Source organism: Sinohyriopsis cumingii, chromosome 4, assembly GCF_028554795.1.
Source record: "Sinohyriopsis cumingii isolate HCF-2022 chromosome 4, ASM2855479v2, whole genome shotgun sequence".
Taxonomy (NCBI): domain Eukaryota; kingdom Metazoa; phylum Mollusca; class Bivalvia; order Unionida; family Unionidae; genus Sinohyriopsis; species Sinohyriopsis cumingii.
In genome coordinates, this window is record NC_142964.1 from 78200342 (window position 1) to 78215566 (window position 15225).

Here is a 15225-nt window from a genome sequence, read left to right on the forward strand (position 1 = left end):
TCATTCCTCATACAAAAAGTTGTGACCATCAGGTGGAACATTCATGTCCTACACCAACGCATATGAAGAATTCTATTAGTACTAGTGTAGTGAAATGGTGTACTAATGAGTCAACAGACAGAATGTAAGCATGCCATACATTCCTGCTATCTCAGTAAAGAAATCAAATTAGTTTTCAACTTAGTCTTCCAAAGGAACAAAAATATTCTATAGCTGTCAAAAGAAAACCTATAAAACATAAAAACAAGTCACCTGATTATCAATTATGAGTCAGTGTGAAATATCTTGCTGAAAAGGGTGTTAGCTAAACTATGACCAAGCCTGGATGACAGACCCTGACTTGTCAACAGCATAAAAATGGAAGACCAGAGTATACTATTGTTTGACTGATACAGCTAAACCATAAATGCAGCTGCAAATGTATGGTGTATCCTTACCATTTGTTCCATTGTAGCAAAGAACTGAAGCAATATTAGAGTTAGAACAGTTGCCCAAATCTGTGCGATCATTATGTGGGCACTGCATAAGGTTGGTCTCATTTCCTGTACAGTTTAATCCAGCAAGCCAGTAGGGACCACGAAGTATCTCTAAAACAGTACTCTCTGAATGCTGGTATGCTATCCCATTGTCGAACCCAGACATTCGGCACATAACAAAAGCATCTTTGTCATCCCAATCTCGGCTGCAGATTCGACCAGTGATCCCATAGTGATCAACCTTCACCTGTCCATTGTCCTTTTTCTCCAAGCTGAAGCTATACTTATCTGAAAGACATCATAGCAATAACTTTAGTTTGCTAACATGCTAGCACCATTTTATCTAATAATAATAATAATAATAATAATATTATAATGACAATAATAATAATAATAATAATAATAATAATAATAATAATAATAATAATAATAATAAAAACAGTAATAATAATAATAATAATAATATTATTATTATAACAACAACAACAATTTTATATAAAGAGGGTGACACAGCTTGCATGGAACTAATCCTCCTTGTGGTCCTCTCTTACATGCGTATTTAGATATAAGTAGTATATGATTCTACATAATATAAAAAGGTACACACATTTCTTATTCTTTCAATAGACTCTCCCCCCTGCAAAAAATACCAAGAAAAAACAAAAAAATGTCAAACGCAACTTTACAATGAAAACCAAAGACAAAAATAAGGCATTAAAAATAAGAAATTTATGGAAGAACATAACAAACAGAAAACTGTATAACATTATGCTTTTAAATAAAATAAAAAATAGTCAACAAAAATGTGGCAGGTTAAAATAAATTGCAGCATATTTCCCAAATCAGACAGTTCCAATTTTCATCTTTTGAATAAGATCATAATGAAATGCATTTGCACTTTTCTCTAATTGCCTCTCTGGTTATGTTCCAAACTAGTGACCCCAAACACTGGAAACTCTAATAATTTGCTTTGCAATTCTTTAAAAAATTAGTAGCCCCAAAACACTGAAAAAACTCTATTCCTTTGGGATTTTGTTAACAATTAGTAACACCAAACACAGACAACACTAATTTCCTTTAGGATTCTGTTAACAATTAGTAGCTCCAAACACTGAAAACACTAATTTTCTTTGGGATTCTGTTAAACGTTAGTAGCCCCAAACGAATGAAAACTGTAAATTTCCTTTGGGATTCTGTAACAAATTAGTGGTCCCAAACAAGGAAAACTCCTCTTAAGCAGTTCTTTAGTTGGTTTGGTAATGGAATGACAATTAGCTGAAACTGTTCTTCAAGTGAGAGTTATGTCTTAATTCAATGTTTTCTAGTATGAAACAATTCCTTGAAGCATAAAAGGGCTATAATTTTGGAAACTCTATGCACAAATGTGGCATTTCTGAAAAGTTCACTTACTGTTAGCATTTTAATATCATTCATTGCAGTTGACATGTTTTCAGCATTATCTAGGATGAGCCTGTTAGGTACTATTTCATTTGATATTGTAATGATCAGAATTTTATATTGGATAGAATTTTCTCTTAACATTAATTTCTTTCTTTGATGTTATTGGAGTTATAACAGGTTCCTTAATTTTGAAAGCTATACGTTAACGAAATTCATTAAATATGTGCTATTTTTACATCCTTTTTAATAACTTGGCCTTCCTGGTTATGTTATTGGATTTTGGATGACCTTGGCATCTACAAAATGTTGAAAACTTTCAATACTGAATTCTTATGGCAGTTATTTTCTATTGCTGACTGACACTATTTCTTTGCCCCAATATCTTTTTGGTTACTTTATTTATCCAGTTTTTGTCATCTGCTTGTTGACAATCAATCTGAAATAATCACAGGGTTTCAAAGCATCTAGAATGTCAGGAGTTAACCGTCAAGTTGAAAGTCCTTTTTTCCACACTATCTACTTTTCAGAGGTACATGTTTATCTACCACTTGCATAAAGCTGGGTCCTTATATCAAGATCATCATTGTCCGCATCACTATTCTCCAAGGAACATTACCAAAATCTTCCAGAAATTTGTTTTCATCAAAATACTCAAAAGACCTATATGTTAATGACTTTATGAGGTTTTGGATTTTGATCAGCTGATCTTGAGTTGAATTTTATGCTCAGAAAAAATATGGAAATGATCATAAAGACCTATCCTGAGAATTGTTTCATATTTTCTTCTATATTTTTATACAATATGATCCATTTAAGTTTCTGAGTAGTTGGTTTCTTGTCCTGGTTGGGTCAAACTGCAAACAATAAAGATCCTGATCTGCCATAGCATAATGTGCCTGCCGATATGGGTCTATCAACTGATTACTCCTAGCGAACTGCTCAGACCCAGATCTGATGGTACATTATGCAATGTCAGATCTGGGTCTGTGCAGTTTGCAGTTGGACTCATCTTATAAGTGAGCAAATATGGTATTACAAATTTCTACTTACTTTCCTCAATACTGAAGTTAGAGAAGCAAACAGCTGATGCATAGAAGCTGGAGTTGCATGGCTTGTCTTTGATACATTCTGCTATACTTTTGTCATCTCTATCACAATGCAATGTATTATTAGTGATAATATCACTATACGTCACTCCAAAGCTGGAGCAGCATATTGAACGTCCATCGACAAAGCCAAGTTCCTCACAGACCTTCTTGGCGGTGAAATCATCAAAACCATCATCACATACACGCCACCATCGACTGTTTTTGTAAATTTGTACAGCTCCACTGCTGGCACTCTTACCAGACAGAGTGGAAAGTTTCACTGAAAATATAGAAAGACAGTACATGTACATGATAATTTTAGTGGAAAGCTTTTCAAAAGATTACAGATAATTATCAGCTTACATGAATGGGAAACAAACAGCAATAAATTCCCTACTGAAAATGTGACTGAAATTTCAGTGAAATCTCAGTGAAATTTCCATGAAATTCAATGAAATGTACTTTTCCACCAAAATTATGGTATTTCACCAAATTTTGAAATTTCACCACGATTTTGCCAAAATTTCTGAAAATATCAGTGAGATTTTGTGATTGTAATAGCACTGAAATACCAATGAAAAAATACTGATAAGAAACTACTTTACTGATATAAAAAAGAAAACCTAACTCCGTACTGATAAAAAAAATAAATTGTTTCTTGTACATTTTTAATGATTTTAAGCAATACATATTTCACATTTCTGACAGATCTAATTTTATTCTTCATTCTGGGAACAACAACTTCTGTCCACACCTTTCCTTGCTATTTTTCCTTTTCTTTTTTTTGTTTAACTTGAATTGGATTTAAATGCACCAGATGAAAAATTGTTTCCATTTTAAAGCAGAATTCCTGTTTATATCCTGATCTCAATCTGATATTCCTTGATATGGATGTTTTTTTTAAATATTATCTCTGAAACTGTTTGTCTAGTCCCATTCTGCAAGGATCCTTACAATAGTATTCATTCCATGTATTATTTAGCAGATGATTGCTGTGAAGAGCTTTCTCATTGGTCAATAGTGTGTACCTGTCCAATGAATCTTCACATAATGAAAACTGATGGGAATAAGCATGCTTGCCAAACATGGCGATTCAAAGTGGATATGAGTTTGAATAACGGTTTGAAAAATGTGCCGAAATTAGAATGGCTTGAGCACAAAGTTGATGGGAATGTAATGGGTCAGTCTGTAAGAAAACTGAATTCCAGAACTAGCATTTTGTGATTTTTGCCAAAAAGATTTGAACTACTATTACCAACTCTTCATTAGCTGCAAGCGTGTTGAATGAGAAGTTATATGATTCCAAAAGTGAAGATATTATTGCCAGATACCCATGTCTATCAAAGATGGTCATATCTTTGCAGAGTTTTCATGGCCCATATGAGAGTGACATAACTCAACTGAATAAGTGTGTGTGTGTGTGTGTGTGTGTGATTTGGATTTTTAATGTAGCTTTAACAATTGTTCAGTCATATCGCTATGATGTCTGCACTGTGGCAGTTTATAGTGATGTCTAGCACTGGGGCATCATGCTACAGACATGTAGCATGATGTCCCACCCAATCACATTATCCTGACACCAGGCCGACCAGTCCTAACACTAACCTCTTAATGCTGAGCGCCAAGCAAGGCAGCTGTTAGTACTATTTTTGTAAGTCTTTGGTATGACTTGGCCAGAGATCGAACCCACGACCTCCCGCATCCTAGGCGGACGCTCTAACCACTAGGCCACCGGAGCGGTAACTGAATAATTGTAACACATGCAAGCACTAAGTAAAGGCATACATGTGACAAATTTCTGAATAAGTCATGGCATGCAAGAGTAGGGCTGGAATAACAGATGAGACTTTAGAAAGCTGTTAGGACTTAGCAAACAAATTGAGCTTAAATTTCAAGGACAGAAACAATGCGTAGAATTATGTTGTTGTTGCTATGGGGTTTAATGCCATTTTTCAGTGCAAAATAGGCAATACATGGCAGCCAGTATAACCGGTGGACGAACAACTATGGAAAACAGAGGAAGAACCACAACCCACAGGAAGTAACTGGCAAGATTTCTCATGTGCCCAAATTGGCTGAAGCATAGAATTATCCTTGGTTTTATTTACATACCATTAGAATAACATGAGACTCCAACATCATCTTTGTGCATTTCACATGACCATCGTGTGGCAAGCTCCCATCCTCCAAGTATACACTCATCCAGGTCATTCTCATACCCAGTGCACATAAAATGTGTATCCCACACCTTTCCTTTAGCAACATCAGTATAGGTGCCTGCATAAATCTCCCCAGTCGAGAACCCCAGCTGTCGACACATGACATCGGCTTCACGGCTGTCCCAGTTACGATTACAGATAGTGCCTTCCTCTCCATTTATTACAACAGTAACTCTTCCAAATCTGTCACCTCCACCAGTAAGCTTGTAGAAAATTCCTGAAAAGAATCAAAATTTATCTAAACTGTGTTGAAATTTATGACTCTTCTTATATACACATTATCTAATGTATACTCTATTAGTCTTTTTTATAAAAATTTAAATGCTAACATTTAACAATTTTAATTCAAAACAGAAGACAAAAATAGGTTGATATTACTTGTAATCAAGCAGAAAAAAAACGTTTAATTGTGAAATTACAATACTCTCTTAAGTTAGAAAAAAGATGCCCGTTCCTGATGACTGGAATAAATTTTTTAACAATAATGTTAATCTAGGGTGTTGATGACTGGATGGAGGGTACACACACGGGTGCCCAAGTGATCCCTGTGTCAAGCTTCCACCATGGTAGGCTAGAAATATTTTTTTTTAAAATAAAAAAATAATATTCTATATAAGTAGAAATTCGGATCGCAAAGATCCTTGTTTTTTTCATATTGTGCTATATTACAATGATCCCTTTAATTTCAAATGGAAAATAAGACAACACAATTGAAGCTTGCAATAAATAATAACTGGGACCAACAACGAGTGAATGAATTACGAATGATATATTAAGTCAGAAAAAAAATTAGAGTCACCTACCATGTAAATGTGTGCACTGAATCATCACATTAAGCAGTGAACCATACAAAATAAAGTACAAGTTGGATCCAACAGCAAACAGATAAACCCAGATCTGTCTTTGCATATTGCTCAGTAGATCAAGGTCTATGTTACAGTTCTCCATCATTTTAAACTGATGTCAGGGTCCATAACTGCAGACCACATTATGTACTGAACTATGGTAGATTGAGAATCACAACATGTATGGAATGGCACTATACTGAGAATCACAGCATGTATCGAACTGTGTTATACTGAGAATTGCAGCATGTATTGAGCAGCATCATACTGAGAATTGCAGCATATATGGAATGGCATTATACTGAGAATCGCAGCATATATGGAATGGCATTATACTGAGAATCGCAGCATGTATGGAACTGTGTTATATTGAGGATTGTAGCATATATGGAACAGCATTATATTGAGAATCGCAGCATGTATGGAACTGCATTATATTGAGAATTACAGCATATATGGAATGGCATTATACTGAGAATTGCAGCATATATGGAATGGAATTATACTGAGAATTGTAGCATGTACTAAAAAGTGTTATGTTGAGAATCGCAGCATATATGGAACTGCAATAATCTGTATTGAAAATAGCATAATATACTGAACACTGGTATTCAATCATTATCAAAATTTGCTTATGATGTTCTGAAAAAGAAATGAAGAGACAAGACTAAGTTTCCCCTTGTTTTTTCTTTCAACCCATACTGTTAAACATTTGTATGGTTTTTGTCACATGGTCCATGGCAGTATCCTGTTACATGTGGAAATGCATTATAATGATTGATGTGCATTAAAACCAGGAAGAACTGTTTCCATTCGTGTGACAGATGATTTCACAACAGTAAATATACAAATCTTGATCAGTGGTTGGCTTGTAAACCAGTATGCTTTTCATTGGCATAAATTTTATATTTCAAGGGGACTGAAAATAATACAAGCATATCTTTTACCATAATATCTATTCTCTTCATACTATAATAAAATTTTTATCACGAATCAGATTCAGATTTTGATGGAAAATATTACAATAATAATTATTGTAATAATTGTTTAGCTGGAGGCATCTTAGCATTGGGAAAAAGCATGCATTTCAAAATTTTACATGAATTTTAAAAAATAAAAGAGCTGTTCTTAAATATTCCTCTTAAACATTTTGAACAATACAGTAACAATTAAACAAGACAAAAATCAAAATAATTCTTCTAGTGTGTCTGCCAAAATAATTATGTTTGGTCGTCTCTAGATTTCATCTACCTTCCACCAAAGATCAGCCGATTTTCATCAAAGGCATAGAAGACATCATGGACCACCTTTTATCTGTTTAATAAATATAACATCTAATAACACATCCAGAATTTGGTCTTAAACTCACCCAATTCTAACATTACGGTAATCAATTAACAGCTTGCTGTATACATGTCAGCTAATCTTTAACAATTTTAATCCTCTTGCTCTGCCAAGCATTATCAAACTGGTTGTTTTACTGGTGGAACATTTCTACAATCAGAACATCATCAGCCTTCAACACATGTGGTTCACAACAGACTGGTTTGGCTGGTTTCTTTAATGTGTTGATAGAATGTGTAAAAATATGGTGTTTGGGGGAAATTGTTTTGCTTAAAATTTCTGTTAATTTTCAAACCAACCACCGATCAAGATTTGTAAATCAACTGTTGTGAAATCATCTATTACATGTATGGAAACAGTTCTTACATGTCAACTTCTAAACACTATGTGCCATAGACAACCTTTAAAGCAGTATATTTTGCCTACCACCAGTAGAATCATATGTATGATTTTGCTTTGCTAATCATCAAAACCCCACAGAAATGAATCATGTAAAATACTTAAAACTTAACATATAAAACTTTTAATATAGCTTAACATCTTACACAGTTTTTCAATGTGTTAAAGGTAAATACTTCAAAATACCTTTGTTACTGTAGCAAAAAACTCCAGCATAGTGGCGGCTGTCACAGACAGTAACATTTCCAAATCCTATGTGTTTACACTCAGACAGACGAGATTCATTTCCCGTGCATTCCACCTGACTTGTCCAATATGGTCCTTCATACTCCAAGAATGTGAAAGGTGATTTGTAGTGCAAGTATGCCTGGCCATTTTGATAACCAAGTTCTCTGCATGCTACACTGGCATCTTTATCATCCCAGCCATCACTGCAAACACGACCAGAAACTCGAAGGTACTTAAGTGCAAGCTGGCCAGTGTATGGCTGTTCCCCAACGATTGTCAAAGCATGATCTGAAAAAGTCAAGTAATTGTGTTAATTAATTAATTAGAAATAAAATCTCAAAAAATCCCAGGAATTCAAGTAGCAATGATGGAATGTGTACCAAACAACCCTAATCCAAACCTAAAAGATCATCAGAAAGAATTTTTTATATATAATAAATTATCATGTCATTTATGTTAATATATTTGTATCATAATTTATATATATGTAACGTGTAATAACACCTCATGGCATCACAAATTACATAATTAGATCATACCACTGAAAGGGGTAATGACTGAATCATCCAAATATATTTTAAAGTCATATCACAATTATTATGAGGTCCAATAAAATCGTTATTTTTTTACATGTAAATAAATAGATCCTTTCATCTGTGCTTATTCCAAATAAAACGTTATGAAACTCATAGAATAACTGCAATCTATTACTCACCAAGATTTGCAAAATTAGAAATTTGTTTACTCATTTCATAATTTCATTTGAAATGAGCACTCACTGAGGGGTATCTCTATTCCAACACATCTGCAAAGGTAACATGCTTTTAAATGTCAGCATTTCTGGCAGTATCCATGTCAAAATTTTTTGAAAATTTGGCATGGTTGTAAATTAGTTCATGGCTCTGTCTCACAAATTGTTCAAACATTACACTAGAATGGGGATGACAGCACTACTATCATATATGCTAACCTTTAAGTCGAGTCCAAGTGCCAACAGCACAGACCCAGATCTGATGTCACATAATGGATAGATTTTCTGCAGTTTACTAGGAGTAATAATCATTAGAAAAAAGCATAGACCATGATCTGCCAGTGCATTCTGAGATGGCAGGGTCTATGTTATTGCAGCTGCAGTCAACTTTTACCCAAGTATATATGGTATGCTTTCAGATTTACTAAAATATAGCAATAATCTTAATGTTACAAATTTAACATTGCCCATGAAACTACATTGTAACTGTATAACCACTAAGATACATCTGCGAATCTGACTATATGGTACAGTTAACCCCTAAAATGAACACTGCCACTCAACTACACATAAATTATTCTGGAAAACTTCTTTATTATCTTGCAACACATTGAAGGATTCTAAAATTCCATTATGAATAATATTTACATTATGAATAGAAGATGGCCAGTCATATTCATGTACAGTCCAGCCTCCCATAGTAGTTCTTAAAAAGCCATCTTCCTTCTTATATATACATTTTGGTTGTTGTTGATGTAGGGTTTAACGCCATTTTTCAGCATACGATTTGGCTATACATGGCGGCCAGTATTAATGGTGGAGGAAGAACCCGGGAAAACCCCGGAAAGAACCACCGACCAACGAGAAGCTACTGGCAAGCTTTCTCACATACCCACATTGGCTGAATCCGAGACTAGAACCTACGCAGACAGAGGTGAGGTGGCAGTGATCCATAATGGAAAGCGCTTTAGACCACTCGGTCATTTTGGAACCATATTATCCTGCATTCATTTTTGAATGATAAGGACTTGTTTTGCATTTCAGAACTAAAGAGTGGTTTATTCCTTGCCTCAGAAAATGTCATGACATTTTCTACACTGAAAACACTATGAAATTTTTTTCAACTTTGAAATGAAAAATCAGAACATAAGGTGTGATCTGCAGTTAATAAAACTGAATGTCCGAGAAGTGTTAGTGTTTTGTAGGTTTAAAGCAATTTTTTCAGCACACGATGGACTATACATGGCAATCAGTATATTTGGTGGAGGAAGAACTCCATAAGACCCACTGACCCATGGGAACCTACTGGCAAACTTTCTCACAAACCCACATTCACTGTTCCAAGACTCAAACCCATGGAAACAGAGGTGACATGTGAGTTATCTGTAAGGGCAAACACCTTAGACTACCTGGCACTTTTCCAAGTAAAACAGGCCATATGAATCACTTCTGGACAAAAATGTATGCCTACAAATGCCTACATATTTGTGTACTTCTTCACCTACACAGGAAACAGTTAAAGCATGCATACGTAGTGAAATTTTATATAAAAAAAACACGGTAGGAAAGGAAATTGTTGACTTGAAAATCGATCGATAAAATGATGGACGACAACTCTGATGTAAACATGGATGTTGATAGCGAGGGTAGTGACACTGAAGTTGACAATTTGGATGATTCTGATGATAATATTGACTTAAATGATGAGTTAGAATTGAATAAAGTTGATGAAAGAGATGATGCATGGCTTCATGCACTTTTTGACAGTAATTCGGAGAATGAAGCTGACTTTAAAGGTTTTCAAGAGAAATGGGTCTGGGATGATTTTTCGCTTCAGATGCAGGCAAGATTTAAACTGATGGAAGGAGCAACTGTTCAACACCCAGAAGAAGTCGATGCACAACATTATTTTGAGTTACCTTGGGATGATTTAATCTGGAAAAAACTTCAAGCATTAATTTGTGACAAGTTTTCATGAGAAACTGCACGCTAAAGTATATGTTCCAGAATGTGAAGTAAACAAATTATTTCATGTGTCATGTTGTCCAATTTTAGTAAAATTATTATAACTTTTGAACTAACAGTGCTAGAAACTTCAAATTTGAACCAAAATACTAGAAACTGAATTATCTTTATTTTATTCAATACTATTAGAAGCATTTCATTCATCTTCATGGACAAAAGATTCAATGAACATCATGGTAAGTTTCTGAATTTGTTTTTTTTTCTTTCTTTTAAGTCATATTTCAAAATATAGTTGTGAGCATGTACATTGGTAAATGATAAGAAAACATATATCACTGTGTTGCAAATGTTATTACCTTTTCAGAGATATATAGTTTTATATACTTTATAAAAGAAATAACATCGTTACAACATTTTTAGTAAACATGGTGAAGGTAGTCACACTTTCAGCAGCTGCTGCTGTATGATGTTCCGTTTTACCACAATGTATTTAGAATTGCTTCTCAGGAATCAGGCACTGCAGTTGAAATTGGTAAACAGGATGAAATGGGTTAAAACAAATAATGTTTGTCATTACCAAAACAACTAACAAGTCTATTATTTGAATTAAAAAATTGACTTAATTTTGATTGATTGATATGGGTTTTACAGTGTACCATCTCAGTTCAGGCATCATGGTGCCAAACAGGATCACAGATTTTGGTTTCACATCTTATTTACATGGAGATAAAAATATGAGATTAATAAACCAAAATCTAAATAATTCTTAGCATTCATACACTTTAACCACATCTTAATGCAACACAGTGGTCCCAGTTCTAATGCCCTGTAACCACACAGGTCAACTGTAAAAATATATTTTCTAACAAATGATTCAAAATTAAAGTCTTCAATGCTTAGGGTTACATGACATCTTTCTTAACATTTGTGTTTGTGCATTAGTTACAAGAATAATTACCAGTACCAGTTTAGAAGGATAATAAACTATTACAGTATTAGTGTAAAAATCTTTTCTGAAAAATTGTATGACACTTTATTTGTCACATTAGTTACGATAATAATAATTATAAATATACAAATGAGTCTGAAAGAAATTTCTAGGCAATATTTTAATTTTCATATTTAATATGACAGCTGATAATAGCACAGTTATATGGAAGTTTAATCCCTTTCAAAATGATTTGTGAAAAATACACCAAACACTTGATTCTTTTTTCTGACAACAAAAGGGGTAGTACTCTGCTTGTACAACACTGATTCTATCTCTGAAACACATATAATACATCTGGGGATTTTAAAAATATTAAACTTTACAAAGACAGTTGGCTTTTGATATTTAAATAACATGAAAAATGACCTCCAAAGTTATTGAAAAAATAAATCTGAACAATGTTTTCACTTTGAGTTTAAACCAGTGTAAAATCTTTTTTGTTTGCAATTAGTTCATATACAATTCAAGTATTCATGAAATGTAGACAAACAAGGTACTTTAAAATGCATTTTACAAGTAAAAAGGCAACATTTGTAATTCTCATTTAAGCTTTGCAAAGCCACATCTATCCTTTCAGTGATAAAGTAAAAATGTATGCCAATAGTTAAATTTTAGCTAACTTTTGAGTGGTAAATGATCAAGTAAAAAACACAAGCTTGTGTTAATGTACTTGTAGTTGATAAAGATTTTAATTTATACACCTACATTCTAACATCTGAAGATGAACTCTTCCCTCTATATTTCCTATGGTCACAAATAGTTTCCCAACTGCAAACACATGGCAAGTTTATCTGTGGAGAATGTATCTCTGAACTTCAATAGCTACTTCTCCAATTTATTCTTTTCTTCAATTGCATTTGTGAATGAATTCTGCTTCTTAAAAACACTGATAATGTCAGTGCTTTGCTAAAGCCTCCTTTAAACATATGTTTATGAGACCAACCCATCCCATCCCAAGTGTACTTACTATTGCACTGGTACTAAGGACTTCAAGTTTTGTTGGGATTTTTAAAATATATTTTCATTTGTTTAATTTTTAACCCAAGGAAAAAGTGCTAAGGTTAGCTTAAATGGCGATGGTTGGCTAACCAGAAATGTTTATTTGTTTTTTTGCCTGATATGGCACTTCTGGTCTGCGGACGATCGGAATCTGGGAAATAACTTTATCTTATAGAAAAAATTTTAGATAACTGAAGGACCCTATGTAATGCTTGTAGCAGGTGCTTATATAATTACTGCTTTTAAATTTAAAAAACACTGAAGTTCTGGGAAATATTTGTTTCGCATTCATTGCTTGCAGAGCATGGAATTATCCAATCACAGTAGCCGATTCATCAATCAATCTTGTACACGCCATAATAATAAATTCGAAAGTGGTCAGTTGAAAGCCAACTGGTCTGTGAAAACTTGTGTTATAAAGGAGTGGATTCATCGCTTGCCATAACTTGTTTGCATTATGTATATGATAATCCTATTACAGGAATTATTCATAACCTCCTAAAAATAAGAACGGCACTCGAAGATTACGAAGTTGGAGATTTGGTGCATGCAAGGTTGCAGAGTTTTGGGATTACAGAAGGAATTATTGGAAGGATTGGAGGTAAGGTCGTTACTTTTTTTATCATATTACATTAAATTTGTAAAAGATAAGAACATTTATTGGCTCGTTTCATAGGACGGCTGTACACTGCATCAGTTTTTCAGTCGATTGCATCTGTTTTTGGTGGAAATGGGGTTGTTTGGTGAACTATAAATACTGTATGATGTCATTTATCCACTAGGCATTGTGCCGTCAGCTGTACTGTTTTTGGACAAACGTGTAGGTGTACAACATTCAGTAAATTTTATTGTTGTTTTCTTCTTTATCTCATTGACAGCTTGTGTGTGTTATAGAGGGATTTTTAAAAAAATAATTGTCATGAAACAATGGTATGGAAATTGGACTGAGCATTCCTGATTCTATGCAGTGTTTAATCCTTACAGATATATGATAATAATGATAATAATCATAGTAATAATGATGATAATAATAATCTAATAATATTGTTGTTGTTTTTCTAATTTTATCTTTGTACGATTCAGTTGTAATTCTTTGGAAGTAAATTACAACACTATAGTACATTTTAATGACAAAAACTATTTAACTATGCCCATTTTGAATAGAGCAGAACAAACTAACCCATTAACATTAGTTGAATTTAGAAGAAAAGAACTAATGGTTTTAATTATTTTTTATTAAACATGAAAATGAAGTCATGTTTAAAATCGTTGAAAGAACAATAAAATATTTAATGACTTGAAAATGGATCTTAGAATAACTGTGTACATAATTATTATATTGCATTATATCAGAAGACTAGATTTATGAATAGTGTTAAAGACATGTAAAAATAGAACAGAACATCCATGCATATAGGTTGTTAGGCAGCAAGAAAAATCTACAAAGCAATCTATCAGGTTCATTACTGTTTCAGTATATTGATGAAAAGCTATATTATATTATCCATTTTCTTTAAGTACAGTATTTTATAATTTAAATAATTGTACTGGCCTGCTATATTGTCATGTGTTTGTCCGAAATTGATGCTGCATTCTGCTTTGAGATAAGAAATAGTGATTCTTTACATCACATGATGGCCACTGTTTAACAACTTTATAGACTTTGCAAACCCTAATAGTATATGCCCTTCATTTTGGGTTTAAATTTGTGCATCATATTACACCAAATCTACACCACTTCCAACTACCTTCTCTCCAGTCGACCTTCCGGACATGTTTGCAAATTTCTTCCGTGACAAAGTACAAACCATTAGAGATAAGCTTGACACCATAATTTCAATTGACTTGTCACCATACAGTTGGGATACATAATTTGAACGGCAACCATTAGCAGCATTTGAACCTGTCTCTATGGATATCGTACGTATAATCCTGAGGAAGAGTACACCAAAGTCATGTGAACTTGATCCTATTCCAACATCACTGCTGCTTGAGTGTTTAGATCCAAATATTGCCTTCATTAACTGATGTTATTAATACTTCTCTCTCATCCATGGAATTCCAATCATTATTCAAAACTGCCATTGTAAAGCCTCTGCTGAAGAAACCAACACCAGACCATAACGATTTAAAGAACTACCACCCAGTTTCTAATGTCCAATTCATATCAAACTCTTAGAAAAGGTTGTTCTATCCCAGCTTGTATCTCATCTAAATCAAACAGTCTTTTTAGCAATGTACAATCGGCACATCACCCTTGCCACAGTACTGAAACTACTCTTCTAAAAGTAGTTAATGACATTCTCTCTGCGTTGGATAGCGGAAAGATTACAGTCCTCACCCTCCTTGATTTGTCTGCAGCATTTGACACAACAGACCATGATATATTACTTCACTGTCCCCAGCATGTATTTGGCATTCATGGTACAGCCTTACTGTGGTTCAAGTCCTACTTGGTCAACAGGACACAAATTGTATCTGCAAATGGAATACACTCCAGCCCAGTTGATCTATGTTGT

At 33.8% G+C, this 15225-nt stretch overlaps 1 protein-coding gene across 1 annotated transcript in view; it reads right to left on the reverse strand.

Annotated features, from left to right (window-relative positions):
• LOC149801503 (scavenger receptor cysteine-rich domain-containing protein DMBT1-like) overlaps positions 1 to 15225 on the reverse strand; it is a 230825-nt gene that overhangs the window by 67266 nt on the left and 148334 nt on the right. The window contains exons 24-27 of the mRNA XM_089955679.1: positions 7959 to 8288; positions 5078 to 5401; positions 2928 to 3245; positions 438 to 764 (exon numbers count right to left, since the gene is read on the reverse strand). Coding sequence (XP_089811805.1) covers positions 438 to 764; positions 2928 to 3245; positions 5078 to 5401; positions 7959 to 8288 — 1299 coding nt within the window. The remainder of the gene's footprint in view (positions 1 to 437; positions 765 to 2927; positions 3246 to 5077; positions 5402 to 7958; positions 8289 to 15225) is intronic.